The following is a 24154-nucleotide window of genomic DNA, read 5'->3' as shown; positions in this document are numbered from 1 at the left end:
GGGGTACAGAATCTCCCCTCATTGCCAACTTGAGTGAACTTAAAAACACAGTTGACTCGAACAGGGTCTCTGCACTACTTCTCTTGGGCCTTTCAGCTGGCTTCGATACAGCTGACCATGACACTCTAATCCAAAGACTCTAAGAAGCTGGCATAGAGGGGGATGCTCTCAACTGGATCACATCCTACCTTCAAAACAGGTCAAATGTCATTCATACTCCCCCCTTTCTCATCCAAAACGTACTTCACTAAACCAGGGATCCTTCAAGTTTATCATCTCACCCATGCTTGTCAACATCTACATGAAGTCATTACCAGCAATGATCAAGAATTTCAGCTTGCATGCTATAACTATGCAGATGAGACACAAATACTTCTTAAATTGGAAATCCCCAAAGACATTGCAAACACATAAATGTTCAGTTGCCTCAGAGCCGTTGATCAATGGATGACATGGAGCTATCTCAAATTGAATGCTTCCAAAAGGGAAATACTTCCATGTAGCGATAGGAAAGAATTATGACTCACTCTACCCCTGGTCTGATGATCTGGGACCACCTCCTAAAGTATCCAAAGAAGAAACCTTGGCATTACCATGGGCTACAAATTATCAATGAATGTTCAAGTAGACAAGTTAGTAAGGTCAAGCTTCATTACTATGAAAACTCTGCAAAGCATTCTCTCTTTCCTAGGATTTCCAATGTCCAAGCTACTATCTCCCTTGTACTGTATAAACCTGATTTCGTCAATGGCCTCTACCATGGGTCATCTTTATCAACTATGAAAAAACTACAAAAAAGTCAGAACTCTGTTGCCAGATTACTCCTACATGTAAAGCCACAAGCGCACAGCTCCCCTGCCTAGAGGTCACATTGGTTACTGGTTGCCAGAAGATCCACCTTCAAGCTGCTTTGTATAACCCACAAAGCAATACATGAAACAGGACCACCTTTTATCATGAATAAACTCACCAAATAAATACAACAAAGAACCCTCCGCTCAAGATTGGGACCTTGCCTCAAAACTCTGGCATGCAAAAGAAAACATAGGTGGTACATCTTTCTCTGTTCAGGCAGCCAAACTATGGAATTCATTACCCAAAACATAAGAGCCATGGATAATTATCTCTACTTCAGAAGGCTACTCAAAAGCTAGCTCTTTCCTACATGACCACCACACTCAAAACACAGATATACAGCATATGCCTGTACATGTAAATATGTATAATTTGATATGTGCATTTCTTTGTACAAATACATAAACTACTTATGGTTTAAAAATGTATAGCTATTATACAGGTCTGTTTAACAAATGTATACATTACGTATGATTAAAAATATATATATACAAACACACAATATTTTATGCTTAACATGTACCTAGGTCACTGCATAGTTTTCATATAAGTTATTTGGTTAGACGTTTATGGGTCTCTATTTATTTTATTTATCTATCAAACTATCTAAATATGATCTTAACCTTTTCCCTGCTAGGCCTTTCGTCCAAGTGTGCTAAGCCTTTTTTTGGCTATTTGGAGTGGCTATTTGGGGTAGTTCTTGCTTAGGCCTCCATAACTTTTTGTCCACATAAGCTATCCACACCAAATGTGTGTCTTTTTTCCCCAACACCCTGGTGATTCTATAGGTAACAAGGGTTTGTGAATTCCTCTAGAGGGGACTGAGAAATTAGCAAAAATATAGAAAGTGTCTGTTTTTTCCCTGCAAATGGAATCAATGAAAGTTTTGCGGTGCTAAAATCACAATTATTTTTTTTTTTGGGGTGCTTTCAGCCTCCTTCCAGTTTGTGATGGAAATGGGTGTGAAACTCCTGGTGGATCCCAGAAAGCTATGCATTTCTAAAAACTAGGCAAAAGTCTGAATTCAGCAAGGGGTCATTTGTGTTGTGTAGCTCCTTTAAGGTTTTGCTGCAGAAACTACGGTCCTCATTACAAGTTTGGTGGTCGGATCACCAGACTGCCATGTTGGCGGTTTTATAGACCGCCCTATTACAAGTTACACAGGCAGGACCGCCGACTATCAAAAAAGGCAGACTGACAGTGGCGCGGGGGCCTGGAAATAGGCGGTCTAACCACCAGCGCCGACAGCACAGTGACCAACACTCACCTGATTACAAGCACAACAAAATCACCATGGCGGACACCCATGGCTGTCAGCCAATAGCAGTCTAGGCCACGGCAGTTCGCAATCACCAAATTAACACACAATGGCACACTGGATGGTTTTGAAAACAACACAGGTGACGCACATTGCCATACTGGGAACACCTGCAAAGACACTATAAATCACACCCCTTCACACACCACAATCTACTGTATTTTCACAGCAAAGCACCAGCAAAACAGAGCAAATTTACTAATCCACACACCATAATTAGGCACCCCTTTTTTCAATATTCCATACAACACCCTACACAGACTTCACTTCATTCACACCATATTACACTACCCCTGTTTAGTAAGACACTTTCACCTGTTTTTGTATTTGTTTTTCCCGCCATGTCACATTTAAAAAAAGAAAAAATAAATCCCCCTTTTCCGAAGATGAGTTGAGAGTCATGGTGGATAAAATCATAAGAGTAGAGCCACAATTGTTTGGAGCACAAGCCCAGCACACTCCTCTCAGTAGGGAAATGTAAATGTAGGACAGGATAGTCGACTGAGTCATTGTTGTAGTCACCACCCTGCGTACAAGGGAGGACATTAGGAAGAGGTGGAATGACCTCGGGTGCAAGGTCCATTCCCTGGTCTCCCGGCACCAGCTGCAGGTCAAGAAGACTGGTGGTGGCCCTCCAGTGTCCCATTACATCTTTTTCCCTCGGAGGAGAAGGTCTTGGCCATCCTGCATCCTGAGGGCTTGACAAGAATAGATGGGGGAGTGGAGTCCGTTAAGTCACAACAATAAAAAATGGCACAAAAATACTATGTCATGCATGCTCACAGCTCACTTTTTGCCACATTTACTGGTACTCTACACCCCAGCCCAGTGTTCACTTGTCCAAAGGCTCCTGTTTGTGAGCTCCCAAATGAAGTGTACTCACCTGGGGGGAGAGAACATTTGTCAAGTGTGTAGTACAGGGAGTTACATGACTACAGCTCCCAAGAGGCGCGGTTACTGTTAATGAAACCACCAGCCTAGTGTTTCCTTCTCCAAATACCTTTGATTGTAAACTCCCAAAGGAAGTGTACTCACCTGGGGGGTTAACATTTGTATTGGGTACATATTACACGGACTGACATGACTGCAACCCCCAGGAGGCACTGTTTAATTACTCCAGTCACCAACAGTGTCCTCTTTTACAAATACTCCTGTTTGTGAACTCCCAGTTGAAGTGTACTCACCTGGAAGGATACCATGGGCTAACTGTTGGGAAGTAGAGGAAGTGACTTGACTGTAAAGCTCAATAGCCCCTATTTCTCCAAAACCAAACACCAGCCTATTGTACACTTTCCCATATACCCCAGTTTGCCATCGCTCTAATGCACTTCAGTCACCTGGGAGAATAACATTTATTACATGTTGGGAAGTAGAGGGAGTGACCTGATTGCAAAGCCCAATAGGCACCGTTACTCCAAGTCCAAAAACCAGCTCAGTGTTTCCTTCTCCAAATATCCTTGTTTGTCAGCTCACAAATTAAGTGTCCTCACCTGGGGGGACAACATATGGATGGTGTGAGTAGTAAAGGGACTGACATGAATGCAACTCCCAGGAGGATCTAAAACTGTTACCCCAACCACCAGCGCAGTGTCCCCCCTCTCCAAATATTCTTGTTTAGTAACTCCCAAATGAAGTTTACTCACCTAGGGGGATGACATATGTACAGTGTGTGTAGTAGAGAGAAGGACAGGACTGCTAATCACAGGAGGCCTGTTTCCATAACCCCATACACCAGCACAGTGTTAACTTGTCCAAAGACCCATGTTTGTCAACTCACAAATGAAGTTTACTCACCTTGGGGGATGACATTGGTCAAGTGTGTGAAGTAGATAGAATAACCTGACTGCAACTCACAGGAGGCTATGTTTCTCTGACTCCAAAACACCAGAACAGTGTTCATTCGATCAGAAAGCCCAGTTTGGCAAATCACAATGTAAGTTTACTTAGATGTGAGTTTGTGTGGTAGAGGGAGTGACCTGACTGCTGAAGTCAGGAGGCTCGGTATCTCTCACTCCAAACACAAGCCCAGGGTCCATATGCCCAAATAGCCATGTCTGTGAAATCCCAATTGAGGTTTACTCACCTGGGAGGATACCTTATGAACAAGCATTTGCAATGCAATAGGTCTCGCATTTACTTGAGTTGGAGCTATTGGCATTGTAAATGCATAGCTGGACTATTTGCCACATTAATTGGTCAACCCTGCCTGTGTATTTTGGTCATTTCTGCCACATGATTCCACTGACCTTGCACATAACTAAAGGGCTAGTAGGCCTACTGGAATATTTTTAATCAAGGCCCTTAAAACACAAGCTACTACCAGGTCCAAAACATATTTACTTGGCAGTGAATAAATAATTGTACTCCAAGAATGCATGCTTACTGGATGACTGTCCCTTTACTGCAGTCTGGGGAGTCGAACAAAACCCCCATGGTTTTTCACACGCTTGAGGAGAGCCATCTCATATGACATTAATGATCCTCAGTCAGTCTTGAATTGAAATATGAGTTATAAAATATTGACCATTGTACAGCATAATCAACAATAAGCTCTCCTCGAGGTAAGTTTTATAAATACATGCACACAGAGCTCATGTTTCACAAACTGAAATGTGTGTAGTTCATATAGTCACGGTTTTTGATTTGTATTCGCGTCTTTTATCACATTCTAAAAATAAAACTACAAGTCCCAGAATGCAAACTAGAAACTTGAACTAAATGAACGAATCACGTTTTGAACTAGGGAGCTGACAACTCTACAAATACTACTCCAAGGGCTGGTTTCCAGCTTGTATCACATTCTAAAAATAAAACTACAAATCCCAGAATGCAAAGCAGAAACATCAACTAAATGAGGGAATTACGTTTTAAGCTAGGGAGCTGGACAGCTCTACGAATATTATTCCAAGGGCTGGCTTCCAGCTTTACGATATTACAGTTGGCGTGCCCTCTCGAATAGTAGTGTATCAAAGTAAAAACACAGAAAAGCCAGGATTTCAGCACCTTACTTGACTGTTTTCATCACGGACTGCAGCTACACCTCATGTGTTGGGGTTCGCTGTCTGCACAGGGTTTGGAAGGAGACACAGTGCACAAATTTCAGACGTATTTTTGAAGGAGTTCAGTCAGGGTGTAATATTGCACTCCAACACATAACACATTATTCCTGGAGGCTCAAAAAAACAAACATCTTCAAAGCAGAAAATAGCTTTAAGCACTATGCAGTAACACAGCTGCTGCATATAAATGTTAAAGCACTAAATACTAAGGCAACATAATTTTAAAGCCATATCGGGCCTATATATTCCATGTCCAGCCACTCCTAGCTTCTCCAGCTCACTGTTACAGAATTTTTTTTTTTTTTTCATTTGTGACGTTTTTCTGTTTAGAGTGCATATAATGTAAAAATGTCAAAATACCTCTGGTGACTAATGTGCTTTCTGGAGCAAGAAAGTAGTATTTTCTAGTGGAAGCTTGGACTTCATATAAGGTAGCACAGAAGAACCTGTACTAAGCAGATCACAGAGTGCATATAATGTAAAAATGTCAAAATAACTCTGGTGATGTTATTTTTGATGTGAGAACTTTTGTCTAGTGGAAGCTTGGCCTCATGATAAGGTAGCACAGAGGGTTCATGTGCCTGCTGCAAAGAACGTATGCTAGGCAAATCACACACACATATAATGTAAAAATGTCAAAATAACTTGAGTGATTAAAGTTCTTTCTGGAGAGAGACATAATTTTGTCTAGTAGAAGCTTGGACTCATAATAGGGTAATGCAGAGGGTTAATATGCTTGCTGTAAAGAACGTGTAATAGGCAAATCACAAAGTGCATATAATGTAAAAATGTCAAAATAACTCTGGTGATTTGTTCTTTCTGCAGAGAGAACATACTTTTGCCTAGTGGGAGCTTGGACTCATAATAAGGTAGCACTGAGGGTTAATGTGCCTGCTGCAAAAAACAAAGTGCATGTAATGTAAAAATGTCAAAATAACTCTGGTGATTTATGTTCTTTCTGGAGAGAGAATGTACTTTTGTCTAGTGGAAGCATGGAGTCATCATAAGGTAGTGCACAGGGTTAATATGCCTGATACAAAGAATGTGTACTAAGCAGATCAGAGTGGATATAACGTAAGAATGTCAAACTAACTCTGGTAAATAATGTTCTTTCCGGAGAGAGAAAGTACTTAGGGGAGAGCCTAAAGAAATGAATCTAATTAGGTAACAGTGTGCACAGTGTGACCAGCGTCCTTTCTGAGCTGTGAGTGCCATGGCTGCCATGAGCGCGAAGGAGAGGGACAAAAGGAAAAATTAGTTCCCTCACACAAGTGAGTCAAAGTGATGGGGGTGACATGGGCGTGGTTAAAAGCTCACAATACTTACAACAGTTGGAAAAGCGCTTGCCCGCGCAACCTACAAATGGTGGGAAGTAGAGGGAGTGACCAGAATGCAAATCCCAACTGACTCTGTTTCCCTAACTTCAACAACAAAACCAGGTTCACTTGCCCAAATCCATCTAGTAAAGAACTCCCAAATGAACTCGCACCTGGGAGGATGAAAATTGTAAAGTGTTTGCAGTAGAGACAGTGAAATGGTTGTAACTCACAGGACGCACTGTTTCCCCCAACTCAAAACACCACACCAATCATCACTTGATCAAATACCCTTGCTTGCTAAGTCACATTTGGGGTTTACTCATCTGGGAGTGACCAGGATACAGATCAAGCCCAAGTCTGAGATATGTCCGACTACCAAGCTTCAACTTGACCTGCTAACCCAAGATGAAACTATTGAGGACAGGCAGGACAGCCACCCAGTGTGCAAAACCATGATCCCAAAGGCCTCAAGATGCATCACCAGGATGGTATTGACAGCACACACATTAGCACTGAAGTAACCACATGATGTCTCCTCTCACTTATACTACAAACTCCTGGGTCTGCTTGCACCACATTTGACTAGGCCTAAAAATGGGCCAGAAACCTAGCTTGCCCAGCTAATGTTTAGTCTGCACTGGTTGTAAGATGACATTCTCAGGCCATCCTCCCCCGGGGACAATGTTTTGCACATCTCAGCAGCTGTTTCAGGCAAGGAGATCTGGCATTCTCCACAAATGTCATGTCAATGCAACCAATACCACGTGTACCTGTTACAAAAGGATTACCTGCAAATCAACTATGTACAAGGTCTTTGCAAAATGTCACTGTAAACATTTGGAGGTAGATGTCCCAATACAACCAGTAACATTGTGTCTTTGACATCAACAGGTCGAGCTGCCACTACCCCAGTGGATGAAGCCCTCAGTGATGAAGATACTCCTGGACGTGGAGGACAGTTCTGGCCCATCTGACAACCAGGTCAGACACCTACAGTGACTCTCACTGTGGCTGCTACATCACCTTCCAGCCTGGTTGCCTCTGTATCACGAGCAACCATGTGCCCTGAACCTGTGTCCCTAGCACAGTATCAACCATCGTGTGCCCCCAGTCCTGGATCCTGAGTCGCAGCACAACACCTTTGACAATGATGGTCCAGGAACCACTGGCAGAGGGCACCCTGTGGCAAGGGGACAGGTCAGTGGGGGTAGGGGGCATGGGAGGGATGCTGTGAGCCAGCAGGGTGATTCCAGTGGGGCTGCATCTGGCCAGGACACCATCAGCCACATCTTCCGGGTCTATCGGGAGGCATGATGGACCAAGGTACTTTCTGAACTCTGGGAAATGAAGCATCTGCAGAGGGACTTCCATCGGGAAATGCGTGAACAGTAGGAGGTTCACAATACCAACATGGCCTCCCTAACAGGGGTGCTGAGGGACATTAACACCACCACCATCCTGAGCAGGGATCGACAACAACACTCTACCCCTTACTTTGGCGCATCTACACCAGGCCCTTCATTGGTGCTAGCCACTAGAAGGTAGCCCCTGTCAGGACAAGAACCTATGCCTCTGTAGCAGCCGAGCTCATCCCAACCCCACCCTCTACCCCCTACAAGTGGGGAAGTCCATAGAAGAATCCAGGAGGTGCGGATGGCAAGACACCCACCACTGCCAGCAAGTGACCTCTATCAAAGTGACTTCCTTTGTGTACCACATATTTACTCTGACTATTCTTCAAACATCTTCCATTTCCAATAGGAGGAGTACACTGGACTTTGGACTTCCAATGGTGTGACATCTACTCCAGTGATTTCATCCACCATGACTGACCCTTCACTTTTCTGTTCCATCATGCTCTAATTTTATTTTCTGCACACATTTTGAATAAATCCACCTATCACAAAGTCATTGTCTGCTTGCTTCTGTTCCACAGTTTGCTATGTAGAAATGTGGGACCATGTGAAGCAAATTAGGAAGGCAAGATACTAATGCAAGGAGGGATATGTTACATGTACAGTGTCCTTCTAAGGATTACTACCAGCACACACAAACACATTGCTACAAGTATCTGGTCCCAGCAAAAATTTTGTGACCTACATTACCTGTAACAATCCATGTCCACTTTGTATGTCAGAACACCATCAGATACCTGTCAGTGTCACAACTCTGAAATGCCCACATGAGAATGTCATGGTAAAGGTACCGGTACAAAGACAAAACAAGGAGTATAGGCTTGAAAACATACCTATTACACAACTCACATAGCAAGCATCTCGAAAGGAAATTGCATTGCAATGAGACTGACACAGACAAAGCAGCAGCATCAAGGTGGGGACATGTCAAAGGCTAACTCTTGAAGCACCCTTTGGCTGAATATTGCAGAGTATCAGCTCCCTAGTTGTTGCCAAAACTCTCAACTCCACACATTCCCAGACCTACAGTACATTGTACAGTCACAGTCATTACATTACATGACATACTTACACTCATGAAAAGTAGCTATTGATGAGATCTTCCCACAAGTCAACTTCTTCCTCTTCACCACTGTCATGTTCATTTGGCATTTCTGGAGTCTCACTCAGTAGCACTGCAGGCTTCCTCTCCTCTGGGATGTACGGAATATTCCTACGTTGGGCGATGTTGTGGAGCATGGCACAGTGATCTGACACACATTTCCAGGTGAGCAGAGGAGGGCTCCACCACTCCGGCCCAGACACCTAAATCTGTCCTTCAGGAGCCTAAAAGCCCACTCCACTACCCGCCTTGTTCTTCCATGGGCCTCATTGAAGCAGACTTCCCCTGGCGTAGTTGGATTCCTTATTGGTGTCAACAACCAAGAACGGTTTGGATATGCTGAGCCTCTTGTTAAGTAATGGGACATATGGGCAACAATGAGTCAATCACTTCATGATTGTAGCACCAGACATTGCACGCACACACAAACAAGACAGATGTGACTTACCAACCAGCCAGGCCCTCCCTGGGTACAGTTGAGAAATCAGCTGGGGTATGGTGCTATTCTGCATTATAAGGGAATCGGGGGCTGAACCCGGACAAAGGGCACAGACCTGTGAAATATATAGAGATCTGCCAAACAGACAACTTGCATGTTGATGGAATGGAAGTTCTTTCTGTTGCGGTATACTTGTTCACTGGCCTGCTGTGGGACCAAGCCTACATGTGTGCCATCAATGGCCCTGACACATGTGGAATGCGTGCAAAACCATAAAAGTCAGCCTTCACATGAGCTAAATCCTCACATTGGGGAGACTTGATATAGCTGTCCAGATGTTTCAACATTGCAGAGAGGACCTCCTTCAACACCAGACTGATCATAGGTTGGGACATGCCAGCTGATGTGGCCAACGTATGTTGGAAGGACCCTGCAATCCTGACATGATTTGCTGGTTGGATAGCTAATAGCTGGCATCAGATCTAACTCCAACTGACAACATAACTTCACTATTGTTTGCCTATTCATACGGTACAGCAGGACGATGTGGCGTTCTTCCATTGTCTGGGGGTCTGGCAGTGGACGGTAGACAGGAGGTTGTCGCATCCTTCCTCTGCCTGGGTACCTATCTATGACAAGACATGATTTGTAACATTAGTCTTTGTGTCCACAGCAACATACATGATGCATGTCAATGATATCATGTGACAAGGCATTTCTGACTGGATAGACATGGCAACTAGTATACATCATGAGTGCAAATAACACAAGGGTCACATGTGACCAGCATGCTTTTCCACACATGTGGTCACAACATGTATATGGACCAAATTCAGAGATGTGCAAAACAATTTCCCCTTAAAATGTGACTAGATATTCTTACCCCCAGAATGACCGTTGGCAGTGGTGCACTGTGCCCCACTGTTAAATGCCATCTGTGCCCTGCAACATACTACAATGGTGTTTGAGTAGTACCATGACTAGGCAGGATAGGCATATTTGTAAGGTCAAAAATACTTTTTCGCAGTATGTATAGCCCAGTACAGCATTTCAGGCCGCCAAAATGGTGGCTGTCTGACCTATTCCACTGGACATTAAGAACCGCCTGTGACCACTGGCGGAAGTAGTCATGGCAGTTGCAACCACGGCAGAAACAGCCATAGGCTAACGTTGTTGCCAGTGGCGGTCACGGGCTGATGGCTGTGTCCGCCGGCAGTGACGACCGCATACGTGGCAGACGTGACTGCCATGTTCTGTAGATTCACTCACTTGACTCCTGGCACTGCTGCTGCCAGCAAGACCTCCACGACCTGAGCTACTGTGTGACGCCTCTGAGAGCAATCATGCCACTCCAGTGGTGATGGCGCCCCTGCCTTCCCTCCAGAGGAGCTGGAGAAGCTAGTGAATGGCAGCTCTGTGGCTCACCAGAGGAGCAGGTAAGTCCCTCCGGTGCACAGTTTTCTCCATACTTCACCATCCTTTCAATCCTCACAGGCTAGAATGTCCCAATGTGTACCAGTCTAACTGCTCATGTGCCTGTTGTTGCAGTCTGTGTGGCATCAATGGGATGGACAACAGTGCAGGTATTAGTGTCCAGTGCCATATGTTAAGTTCAACACATTGTGTTGTGTGAGGATTTTGGGGTCTTAGATCCTCCTTGTGTTGGATGCACATAACTAGGTGAGGAGACATTACTGCCATCCAGTGACTTTTCTTTCCTCATGAGTGTTGAAAATGTCAGACAATATGTATGTGCATGACGGCATGAGCTGTGTATGCATGTTGTGTGAGTCAGCTGAGAGTCATATGAGCAATGTGTAGAGTGCCACAGATACTTCAGACCACATCTGCCCTTGCTAAACTGTTGTTTGGAAGGCATATCATGACTCACACACACCACATTACAAATTGCTGTTGGCTACATGATGTACTGGCATGCATGGAAGTGATAGGAATGCAGTGTCATGTAGCTTCTGTCAGCTTTCCCTGCAGAGACCAGGGCCTGTCACATGTATCTCCCACTATAGGACCTAGTCTAGTCTATGGGAGAGTCACTGTGGCTATGCAACTATGGTAATGTGCCCATTCCATGTACCCCAGCAGATCCTGTCATGTAGCTAAAATGAGGCTCTGGTGGCAAAACCTGCTCTGAATGTCTCATTCTTTTGACTAGATTAGGAATATATACAGAGGTAAATCATTAATCTAGTCCATGTGTGCACTTAGCTACATTGTCAGTGTGTGTTTTACACTCATGACAGGTCCCTTACTCCCACAGCTCTGTTGTCACCTTCCCAAAGGTCATATTTGTCTTGTACAGGCTTATTGCATTACTGAAAGGCCCACAGTGCAGACAGTGTGTTGATTCCTGGGATGCCATGATATGTGAATCAGTAGATTGGTTATATAGCAGAAACTGTACAATGCATGCCTTTGTTTGTTGGATGCCATCTCTGTAGGATGGACACATATGTCCAAAGGAGTGTTCTGTGATACAGGTACATAGCACAGAACCACACCCCAGGAAGTGGCATGAGTCTGCATTTGTTATTTCACATGTCCACACATAGACAAGGAATACACCTTCAGTACCCATCATGGCAGCACCTTCATTGTTACTCATGTGTAATGTTTGTGTTTGTATTCTGGCAGTTGCCAGTAGGGTCTGCATGCAATGAGTCATTCTCATAGAGTGTTAATGTGTTGGCCCATTGATCCCTAAGGAGTTTACACTTCAGAAGCCACATAGGTGTGTGGTGTTTCGTAGTGGCTCACATCACAGTACAGGTTGCTAGACCATGGGCTACCTAATGTCAGTAAGCTTAGTCATTGTAAGCAATGATCAGGGTAGTGGGCTAGTCTGCAGATGGAAATATATATGTGAGTAGTCCTGTTCCTCTACTTATTGGCTTGTGTGTGTCACACTTGGGGAGTGCTGACAAATAGAAAAGTCCTAGCTTGATGTTACTGACATGTATGTGACTCAACCATTTGTGATGAAACTTGTGATCATGATCTCTTGATTTGTCTTTTGCATCCATGCAGGTCAACATCCATCAAAAGAAGGCACTATGGAGAACCATCGCCCAGAAGGTGGGGACCCTGGCGGTCCACAGCCAGTGGAGCGCCCACTGCAGGAAAAGGGGTAGTACCTGAGACGCTGGGCCCGGAAGATCACTGAGGTCCATCTGGGGATGTCCTCCCACCGCGGGGGAGGTGACCGTCGGACCGTGACCCCCCCCCTAATGGCCTGCATTCTGGTGGTGGCCTATCCAGAGCTAGATGGGCATTTGAGGGCAGCACAGCAGCCACAAGGGGCTGAGTACAGGGCATATTCCTGCCTGTCACATTGCTAAGTGAATTTGTTATGTTCTGGCAGCTCCTCTTGACAATTAGAGATGAGTCATGTATCACACAGTAGATGAGTGATTGTTGGTGCAGATATGTCATGTGTTGTATCTTGATGTGCCCTGCCTATTAGCCCAGGGACCTAGGACACAACTGTGTACAATCCACAAACCACTTGCTCTCCAGGGATGACATATGGCTGTGTACATTGATCCATCAAGTACTGTTTGTTGTTGTTGTAGTGTGTGTAAATTCTATGCAACAGACCACTACTCCCCAGTGTTATAGGCCAAAGGTGAGTGGTGGATCACTGTCCCCAGCCATTTGTCTGGGTAAATGAGTATATGGGCATCTGCCAACCAGAGGCTAGTTGTCTTCAGCATATGATGGGTGCTGGTGCCTCACTGCAGTCTGTAATGTAAAGACAGACATCACACATGTGACAGAGCCTACGTTGTACTTTGGGTGCAGCTATAAATCTATACTTTACATTGGTAAGTGGGGAATGTCCATTGATATGATTTATGTGCCATCATTGTTTCCAACATTCCTTGTGCCTATATGTCAGCATGTATCCCTTTCTCTTTTGGAAAACCTTTGTAAGTTGCTGTTTCATGCATGATCTACCTGTGTTGATGGGATGGTGTCTGTATTCCCTCATATATTATGTGCATGTCAAACTATGTGTGGAATAAGCCATTTACAATAGGGGGACAATTCATGTAGTGCCACACACAAGAGTGTCACCATTGTTTATTGGCTGACATTCTCTCAGGCACAATAGTATGTCATTTGGCATGTACAACTGCAGTAGCAATGAGAGACGTGACAGGCCTAGAGATTTGAGCCACAGTGTGCATTTCTATGCCCTTCATGTGGCAGCAATTAGCAATATGCACCTCACATGTGTAAAGGGTAAGACCTGACTGTTGGCATGCAAAATGGAGTGACTTGCAGTTATATTGAACTCATGTGTTTTGGTCCACGCATTCATCCACAGACAGACATCTGGGTCTGCATGACCATAATGGAGACAATGATGTAGCTTCCAATTAAAGCAACATGTTAAGGGTTTTTATCAAGTACTTGCAAATCTCTTGGACTCACCAACATCCAAGGGACTAATGGTGTCTACTAATGCACACAGATGTCATTGTATGAGGTGCCAGACATTAGTGCTGATAACCCTGGGGCTTGCTGATTCATTTAATAGTTTTGTGGATTTTGGGAACATCTCTCCCTGACATATTCCACATGATGTCTATAGTGTCCATTTCCATGCCACGTGTGGCCTATCTAAGTAACATTAGTACTACCTCCATGACTCTACTGGGATAAATATCACTTGGTGAAGTGTGCATTGTTGATATGATTCCAGCGTCACCTTCTCCAGTCTATTGTACTTTTGTTATCAACATGGCAGGATTTTGGAGCATCGCTTCTTATTGTTAGATCATTATGTATGTGACAAATAGATGTGTGCATGACCGTGTGTGGGATATCTGTGCGAATGCATTTGGCATGGGCCTACTATTGTATGACAACTGGTAACCAAGGTCTGCTCCATGGGGCAAAGCTTTGAGGGTGATGAGGTCTCATACTTGTTTAATAGTTATTGAGATTGCACAACTTCAGCCATGCAATTGTAGTTGTCTGAGAGCCTGAATTTCCCGTGGCCAGCTGTTGACAGTTCAGATGGCATGCATGCATATGGTATGGCAGATGTATGGGCCACTAAGGTGGAGTTTGTTGCTGGGGCCTTCTTGATATTGTGGTAATGTTTGCTAATCAGAGCTTTTGTTCAGGTGTGATCATGGACATGCAATTATGTATTTCTCTTTGAAGTTTCAGTACCGGCAAGCAAAGGAGACCAGGAAAGGCCAAGTGGGGAAGCACCTGCCCACGTGACCTCAGGTCAAGACACCACCAACACAGAGGTACCCAGTGGCCTGGAGGGTGAGGGGAACATCACTGGGGAGACTGGAACATCCTTTTCATCATCAGATTATTTTTCCAGTGGACACTCCCTAGTGGTGGCAGACCCATCAAAGCATCCCTCTGTACCATCTTTGTCCACCACCCCGTTCTATAACAGCCCTCCCTGTTGCTCCCCACCAAGTTGGCCTTGCCCGCTCACCTAAGAGGGTGGGAGTCTCCTTTGCCACAGGCACCTCTGCCACAGCCCCTGTTATCCCTGCTGCCCTCAGTGAGGAGGCTATTGACCTCCTGAGAACTATCTCTGTGGGTCAGTCAGCCATTGTGAATGCCATCCAGGGATTGGCAACCCAACCTAAACAAACAAGTGTATTCCTGGAAGGCATTCATAGTGCAATGTCTGGCCTACAGAGATCTTGTCAGGCTCTGGCCTCACTGATGGCAGCCAGTCACCCCCAGCATTCCATTCCCCCTCCACCTCCCTCTTCCCAATCCAAATCCCCCCTTCCCCTAACTACCCAAAGCACACAGACTGATGTGCATGCACCCACCGCAACACACAAGAGCAGCACAAACGGACACAAGCACCAACAAACACACCAGCACGCATGCAAACAGACACCCACAGACACAGCATCAGTCGCCACTTCCACAGAGACCCCCACCACCCCTAGCGTAACGCACACGACATCAAGCATACCCACAGGTACCACCACAACAGTCAGTGACACACCCACCACACCCAGCATACGTGTAAACACCACACCAACAGACACCCAGACTTCCACCACAAGCACCGTTCCCGCAGGCACCACCCAAACAGACACACACACATCCACAACCCCATCCCCCAGCATCTCCACCACCTAGACTGGCCCATTTGTAAAAACAACACCCAAAAGAATCAAATGTCCTCTTGCTTGCTAGTGAGATGAGACGTTGTAGTCTGCAGGGAAGGCAAAATACTTTTGAGGTGTTAGGGATGAGAGTGGGGCCTGATGTTAGGCTGGGAAAGACTCAGTCCATTATTTTATTAAAAATATGTGTTCCTGACATACAGTGGTCCCCCTCCCGTCCCCAACGGGGGGGGGAACAGATTGGAGTAACTACCCCATCTTCCTTCGGGGTGGGGCAGAAAGACTGTTTTTCCTGTTTTTGAGGAGGTGAGCAGCAGCCCCGACCACTACAATAAAAAAAAAAGAGAAGCAATTCCTGGTGTCAAGTGGTTTCCTGCCCCCCATGGGGCAGATCAGTGTAAAAATATAGGTGAGCTGCCCCCAGTGGGGGATGAAAACGGTCAAAACGTAGCCCCAATAATGCGGAGCTCCCTGCAACTAAAAAAATCCCTGGTGGCTAGAGAAGTGGATCCCTGCTTGGGGATCACCCTCTTTTGGTGATCCCCAACCGGGGATCAACTTGGGAAAGGTACCATTGGATAGGGGAGATTCTCCCCTTTCCAACAACACCTCTCCCCTCTACTTTGGTGCTCGGGGGACTGAGATATGTACCCGAACACTGAAGCAGTGAAAGTGAAATGAGCCAATCATAATTCAGTGTAATTATATCAGCGCACCATCTGTGCCAATCACTATTACACTGAAAAAAATGACTTGGGCTGCTGGGGAAGCTCTTTCCCAGCTCTTGAGGCTTAAAAAACAAAAAAAGTAAATCCCTCTGCTATCAACATCAGAGGGATTTCCTGCCTTGTGTGCCAGGATGGTTTGGAGCCGTCCTTGGCACACAAGCCCTGTGGCTGAGGATGGCTGCAAGCCGCCCTCAGCACAAGGTGGGTAACAGTTATATTTAGAAGTGCTTCACTATTGAAATATCGAGAAAACATAAAAATAAAATAAATATATAAAAATATATTCGCTTTTACGTACAGCAACACCTGAAAGTCTGAATTTATAACTATCTATCTATATTTGAACATATGGAACTTTATGATATACATGTTTATATCTCTTTATTATTTTCCTTATATAAGTAAGTACTGTTGCCGTGTAGTTATCTATCTATAGTGTTTTAGTAGAAAGAAAGAAAAAAAGTCAGCTCCCTCCAATTCACTATTTTCTATGTCTTATCCTTTACCTCTCTCAATATATCCTCTACCTCCACTCTGATTTATTCTAAACCTCACTCTACTACTATGACCTGGCTAAGACCCTTTCTTTACTCTTCTCTCCTCTATCCCTCCTTGACTCACCCCCAAACCTCATTCTACTATGCTCTCCCATAAAACCCTTTCTATTGTTTCCTCCTCTATCCCTACTTTGATTCATCCCAAATTTCATTTTACTACTATGGTCTCCCTAATAACCCTTTCCATATTCTTTCCTCCTTTGACTCATCCCAGACCTCATCTAACCAATATGAACTTCCAAATAACACTAACTAGACTCTTCCTTCTTCTATTCCTGCATTATCCTGTTCAATCCAACTAACAGACTTGGATGTTCACCGCTTAAATTAACAACTTATATTTCCCTATGCTAATTCAACACTATTCCTCTAGGTTCTGGAGTAGCATGCTACTTGCGGAAAAGCGCTTCAGTGCCTCATCACGGGTAGTAAGTGCTATTTAAATACAATTATAATGTGTCGACTTTGGGCTGGAGAAACAGTGAGGGATCTTGAAGCAATCTCTACAGACTTAACTAAGGTTAGACAGAGAGAGAACTGTCTAAACAAATTTCCTGTTGACATGGTTAGCCTAACAACGTTTACTTAAAAATGTGTTAACTATGAAAATATAGAGAACCCCTGAGTTACAATGATACATAGGCAGCAACCAGGGGAAACACAGTACAACAAACTAAAGCCAGCTGCCTATGGAAAATCTAACAAATGAAATATCACATTGACTATAAAGAATATATATTCATTGGAACCACAGAGATGCAGCAGCTTCAAAATTAAATAAATACATATTTTTGTATTAACCCCTCGGGTGGCCTGGACGTAACGGTTACATCCTCGGCAGCACTGCTAGCGCCCCCTCCCCTGGGCAGGGATGGACGGGGAATCAGTTTCCCCCGCCTCCACCGACACCCCCGTGGCGTCTGATGACATAAGCGCGCGATCGCGTGCTGACCTCATCAGAGGCTGCCTCCACCATGCTGGAAGCTCAGCTTCCAGCGCGGATTGGAGGAAAATGCAAAAGCATTTCTCCTCCAATCACGTGGAGGGGGCGAGAGAAGCATGAAAGGAGAGGAAAGGCCTTTTCTCTCTTTTCATGTCTCTCTCTGCATTTTTGCTGCCCGATTGTGATGCGAGGATACAGCATTGGTTTCACACCCATTGCTGTCACTAACTGGAAGTAGGCTAAAAGCACAAAAAATAGTAGAAATGGGGTATGTCCTAGTAAAATGCCAAAATTGTGTTGAAAAATGTGGTTTTCTGATTCATGTCTGCCTGTTCCTGAAAGCTGGGAATATGGTGATTTTGGCACCACAAACGCTTTGTTGATGCCATTTTCAGGGGAAAAACCACAAGCCTTCTACTACAGCCCTTTATAAAAATAAAAAAAAGCTATATTTTGGCTCATTTCTTGGTCTCCTCCAGCGGAACCCACAAAGTCTCGGTACCTCCAGAATCCCTTGGATGTTGGAAAAAAAGGACGCACATTTGCCGTGTGTAGCTTATGTGGACAAAAAGTTATGAGGACCAAAGCGCGAACTGCCCCAAATAGACAAAAAAAGGCCTGGCATCTGAGGGGAAAGGGCCTGGCAGCAAAGGGGTTAAAGTAAGAAACAAATGAATAATATACTTAATACAGAATCACTTTCTTCTCCTATATACACACATTTATATTCAACAGATAGTTAGAATCCATCTAACGTAAACAAATACAATACATAGATAAACTGAGTCCTGAGGTAGAATTCTTTTGAAAAAGTGGTCCTGAAGAAGATCAAAAAGGCCATAAAATACATACCAAAACCCCTTCATAATATGACCAAAAAAGGACAATACACAACTGAAGGAACTAAGTGAGGATCATGAAATTACAGTAAAACCCTGTGATTAGGGTGGCGGTATATTACTGTTGGAAACTTCAGCCTACAAATCCAAAATGAAAGATATGTAACAGGTTCCTCGGCATTATCAAAAAGTTGTACGTTATCCAGAAAAGAAGTTTATCCAGCGTATTTTGACCATTAGCCAGGAGGCCTTACATCAGGGCATTATATGTCAGAAAGAATTTGATTTTCTTAATCGGACACCAACTCGACTCCCTGTACCTGTAACTTATGGTGTGCCTAGAACTCACAGAAATGTTATGGATCCTCCCCTCTGCCCCATAGTATCGTTTGGGGAAGCAACTGATCCTCTCTGCAAATATGTGGATGTGTTTTTGAAACCTCTGGTTATCATATTAGGATTCCCTCATTGGGGCACACAGAGTCTTTTTTTTTATAGGAACATTTGTGAGCTATTATGTTCTAATGATTATTTTGTATACATTAGATTTTATTGGGCCACAGCCATCATCTGATATTTCGTCATGTTACAGTCTTGCGCCCTGAAGAAGGTGGCCCCTGCTGTGCAGCTCCACTGAAACGTGCATTGGCGCAATGTGGGGAAGGAAGGACTAATTTCATATCTGTTATGAATAACCTCAATTGATGGAAGGTTACCAGTCTAATGTATTAGGAATTATAATGTTATGAATTGTGATTTTATTTTATATATCTTTTGGCATTTCTCTGACACTTTGAATCATATGTTGAACTAGCTAATCTTTATTAGGAGCTAGTTTTCTTGTTGTCCTCCATGTTTTCCCATCACGTGTCTGGTTTTAAATTGTGGATTAGTTGTATGATTGAGAATGTTGATAGGTCTGTTGGGAAGATATGTGTGTGTGTGTGTGTAGTGATTGATATTTTTTTATGAATTTGTCTGTGGCCCCACCATATGCATATTGTGTTTTCTTTAATTATGTGTTGAATATAAATGTATGTATATTGGAGAAGAAAGTGATTCTGTATTAAGTATATAATTCTTTTGTTTCTTACTTTAATAAAAAAAATGTATTTATTTAATTTTGAATCTGCTGCATCTCTGTGGTTCCAATGAGTATATATTCTTTATATTCAATGTGATATTTAGTTTGTTATATTTTCCATTGGCAGTTGGACTTTGTTGTTTGTGTTAAGAATGTGTTAATCGAGTAGAATCATTCCTGGAAATTGTGCTCTGTAAGTGGTCTGAGTCAGCTGTCATGAATTAGACTGGATGAAAATCTACTGATTTGTGTGGACTCTTTAATGCCAGCTTAAGGCACCACTGTGAGGCTTAGCCTTTTCTTTGCCTGATTCCCTGATTACTCCTTTGGTTGAGCTGATGGCAGCCAGATGCAGAAACGGCACACCTCTATTGTGTCTCTGGTATGGGTGTGCTAACTGTGGTGAGAAGCCTTACTCTACACAAAAGATATGTCTGGTGAAAAGCCAGGAGAGGAAACTTGAAAGAAGAACCACCTTAAACTGTATTTACAGTTTGAGACAGAGTATCCACATCCTTTGTGTAGAAAAATTATATTAAGTTGGGACCCAAACACCCACTTGGTGCCAGTTCCAAGTCTTTTATGGTTGCGTAAAAGAGTGCTCTGAAGCATAGCCAAGGGAGTGATGTACAACCATAGCTGGTGTCTGCCTGATCGCCAGCCTCCGAGAAAAGAGGGGACATCACTTGAACTCTGGATTTTCTGCTAGTGGAGCAATGTTACCTGCCCTGAAGTGCCTGGAGGCCTGCCTTCCTACTGAGAGGGGGAAGGAGCCTGTCTGACCTTGCAGGAGGAGAGACAGTCCAGGAATGAGCGAATTCCGGCACATGCCCTGCTGGCTATGAGGCACACAGGAATGAGCAAACTGCACAAGTGGTTTGGAGGGACCCCTAGACTCTTAGTCCGGTTCCTGGTGGTAACCCTGACACTGCAATTGCATGACTGTCTAAGGCCTAGTCTGGGATGCTATTGCGTCACCACAGAAGACCCAGTCAGGATTAAATATAGTGTAGCTGTGCAAAAACTGCAATTGCCAACTGCTGAGGAGTCCCCAAGACTGCACCTATCGTCTGTCCATTAAGGTTTACAGCCCTTCAGGTCTGCGATGGTAGAGCTGCACCATCAAGAATGCCATGGTCATATAATTTACCTCATTCCCGCAGGACCTGTCACCACAACCTGTGAAGGAAAGACTGGACAAACGTGCTACTGAATGCAGCCTGTGCCCAGCTCTGATGAACTCTGACAAGGACTTGCTGGTTCTCCATAGCTGTTCAAGATCTACTTTGAGTGCATGGAGGCAAAAGAAAAGATACACGAGAACTCACCTATTTGTGGAGGTGCAAGATAATGGCAGAGCGCAATTTTGAGCTATTGGCAACCAATACTGAACATGAGCTTGATTCATGTTACTCCTGATTGCCCTCAGAGAATCGCCTTGCTGGAAACGGAGAGCGAGTGGAGTGAGTGTAGCACCAACATGAGAGAGTGCCCAGACGCACTGACTTGTGTATACTGATTTTTAAGTGTATAATATTTAGTAAAAAATTTAATAATTACAGTACTTTCTTTCTTGCAAACGTAAGCACTGGGCAGGACATTGAATTTGTTGTAGCTGTATATTGGTTGTTGAGCTCGACAACACCCCCACAATACCTCCCTGATAAGCCAGCGATTGCTTGCCCTTGCTACCCTGAGAGTCAAAGGGGAAGTGGTTGTACTTAGTCTACTTTGCACAGCCAGAGTACGACAGGCCCCAGCACACTAGAGCCCAAATATCCCAAACCCCATTTTTGCTGCGCAGTTGCACCTGTCTGTCCCATAACCTCAAAACCCATATTTGGGGCTAGTAGCCCTTTCATACCCCAAGGCTTCCTGCCGCTGAACAAAGGCAGGCAAGGACATACCATTTTAATAAGAAATATGAGGTAGACCAGAGTCAGGCTACAGTCATGAGTTTTAGACCTCTAGGGGTAGGAGCAGCGAAAGAGAACCTCTCCTGTCTCTCAGATCTGGAGTACGAAACTGGTACAAAAAAGTGTCACACAATGACTGAAGCTAAGCAGAAATCCAAGGGATTTGTCTATCTCTGGAAGTCGTTTCAGTCTTTCTGATTACACATGCTTTGCAACAAACCGGTTTGTGAGAAATCAATCCAAAGGTGTGAATTCATAACATTTTAAATAAAGTGTTTCCGAATAAGCTCTTTGTTTCATTATGTGATGGTGTACCCAAGGTCTACCACGTTAATGTCAGGCATACGTGCGGTTTAATGGCTCACTAATGTCAAGCAGAAAAGTACGTAAATTCTCCCGTTGTGAATAGGATTGGTGTGCCTGACCGTGACATGGCTGCCCAGCCAATACGTATGAGCGACACACACGTCTGCCCAGCTTGGGGGTATCATCTGGGTTCTTAGTCCGCTCGCGCCATCTGTCACCCTTAAACTCCGCCCCATATTTTGTGTTACCCTGGAAGTAGCCTACAGCCAATCTAATTTTAGCTAAACCTGCCGGGCTAAAACTAGCAAATCAGAGGCCGCGCCACTGAAGACGTTGTTTTGTGTGAAGCGTTTGCTATTGGTTGGGAAGGCTGCGGGGGTTAGTGCTAGCCTTGGCCAAGGCGCGAAAGTTCGGAACGGGGCCGTTGATCCTCTTCAGTGGCAATAGGCTGGGATGTAACCCGGGATCCAGGTGGCATTACCCCCGGTGGTGAGGACATCGGTGGAACAGGTGCGAGCGCCTCGGTTTCAGGTAGCGATTCATTTGTCTACGTGACTTCTACCCACGGTTCAGGACAACAGAGATTGTCGAAGAACTAATGGCCGAGATCAAGGAGACCGAGGTAAACTTCTCTCTCTGTCGTTCATAGTAAGGCGCATGAACAGTTCGTTCCTCTGTTCCCATTGCCCCTTGAAACAGAACTCAACTCATTTCTTCGAGGCACAAGCGATTCCCTTTCTTATTCTTGCCTCTGGTGTCTTCCTGGACCCAGCTCAATGTATTCCCCTGCACCCAGGATAGCGTCTCTCCTCAAGGCACAAGTAATCACTTCTACCGGTGGCACTGCTTTCTCGCAAGACGGTTATTTCCCCATGGTCACTGCCACTCTTGCTTAGCCTAGGACACTGTCTCGCATCTAAGGCAACATTACTTCTAGAAAGTGGTTCACGCACCGTATATAAAAACACTTCTCTCCAAAACACAGGTACTCCTCACGCCATTAAGACAGTGCCACCCCACGACAGGCAGCCTCTCGGTAGCCCCGTCTCGTGTAAGACTCTCCAACCCAAAACCCAGGCTGCTCCAAAGCCCGGGAGACTTTTAAAGCACCCAAGGCCTGTTCCCTCCTTACCTTTAGATGTGTCCCGGTGAACACCCGCACTGGGCTGCTGTTTAATTGAGTACTGATGTTCAGAACAAATATTGGCAAAACCAATAGCGCTTGCCAGTATGACAGCTATTGGCTTTGCCAATGTCGTTTAACCATGTTGTACAGCAGCGTGGCGCCAGTTTGGCATGGCTAAAAGTTAGTGAAGCGGTATAGAGTAGATATAGGGGCGTAGCATGGAGTAGTGTGAAGTGGCGTAGAATAGAGTGGCAAAGTGTTGTGGCGTAGAGTAGTACAGTTGTGGATGTAAGTAAAGCGCCAATCGAGACGGCAGATAGCTTGAAAGCAACATTAGAAAATAAACCGTATGTCCGTTAAGAGTAGGAAAGCATATTGCGCAGCCAGGAATAATACTGAAACATTTATAAAACAAAGTGTATTGGAAGAACACATGTACTTTGTCCGTGCTCCAGGAAGAGCTAACTCAAGAAAGGAAGGGAAGCCTATAGGAGCTAAGACATTAAGACTGCAAATGAGTTACAATGAAAATAACTAATGGTATTACAGTACATCTCATAGTGCATGCACTGTGTGGGTGAGACCTAAAACGGTAAATAGATGTGCAAACAATAATGTTAAACCAAGAAAAACAAAAGAAGCACAGGTACTGTCCAGAAACATTTATCTTTAGTTGCACCTTAATATCCTGCAGCAAACGGCAGAATATTATAAAGTCTCTTCAAAATCAAAAAAATTGTTTTTTGTGTAACGATATCACTGCATTGAGTGTCATTTATTTATTAAAAGTAATAGTTTTCAAACATGAACTTAAAAACATTTATGCCCTCTCTGCCATATCTGGTGACATTACAGCTAATGAATCAGTTGTCCTGTGCGCCATCTTTGTGAGCTAGGTTGTTGTTGTTGTTATACATGCAAGAAACATTATAGTCTGTTAAGTCAAACACAGGAGAAGTTTTTGTACAGCACACATTAGGAACCCACATATTTCAGTGTGCTGTCATA

At 44.3% G+C, this 24154-nt stretch overlaps 1 protein-coding gene across 3 annotated transcripts in view; it reads left to right on the top strand.

Moving 5' to 3' along the window:
• The window catches only part of CLSPN (claspin), a 270119-nt gene that overhangs the window by 75157 nt on the left and 170808 nt on the right, over positions 1-24154 (top strand). Inside the window, exon 1 of one of the 3 annotated variants that reach the window (XM_069223822.1) lies at positions 22402-22642. The exons of 1 other annotated variant lie outside the window; for it this stretch is intronic. In XM_069223822.1, the coding sequence (XP_069079923.1) occupies positions 22619-22642 (24 nt within the window). In that variant the 5' untranslated portion in view covers positions 22402-22618. Of the gene's footprint in view, positions 1-22401; positions 22643-24154 lie in introns of those variants that run through there. One more of the 3 variants, XM_069223823.1, reaches the window with a different exon arrangement.

Source organism: Pleurodeles waltl, chromosome 3_1, assembly GCF_031143425.1.
Source record: "Pleurodeles waltl isolate 20211129_DDA chromosome 3_1, aPleWal1.hap1.20221129, whole genome shotgun sequence".
Lineage (NCBI taxonomy): Eukaryota > Metazoa > Chordata > Amphibia > Caudata > Salamandridae > Pleurodeles > Pleurodeles waltl.
Note: the sequence above shows the minus strand (reverse complement) of the source record. Positions and strands in the feature narration are given on the sequence as shown.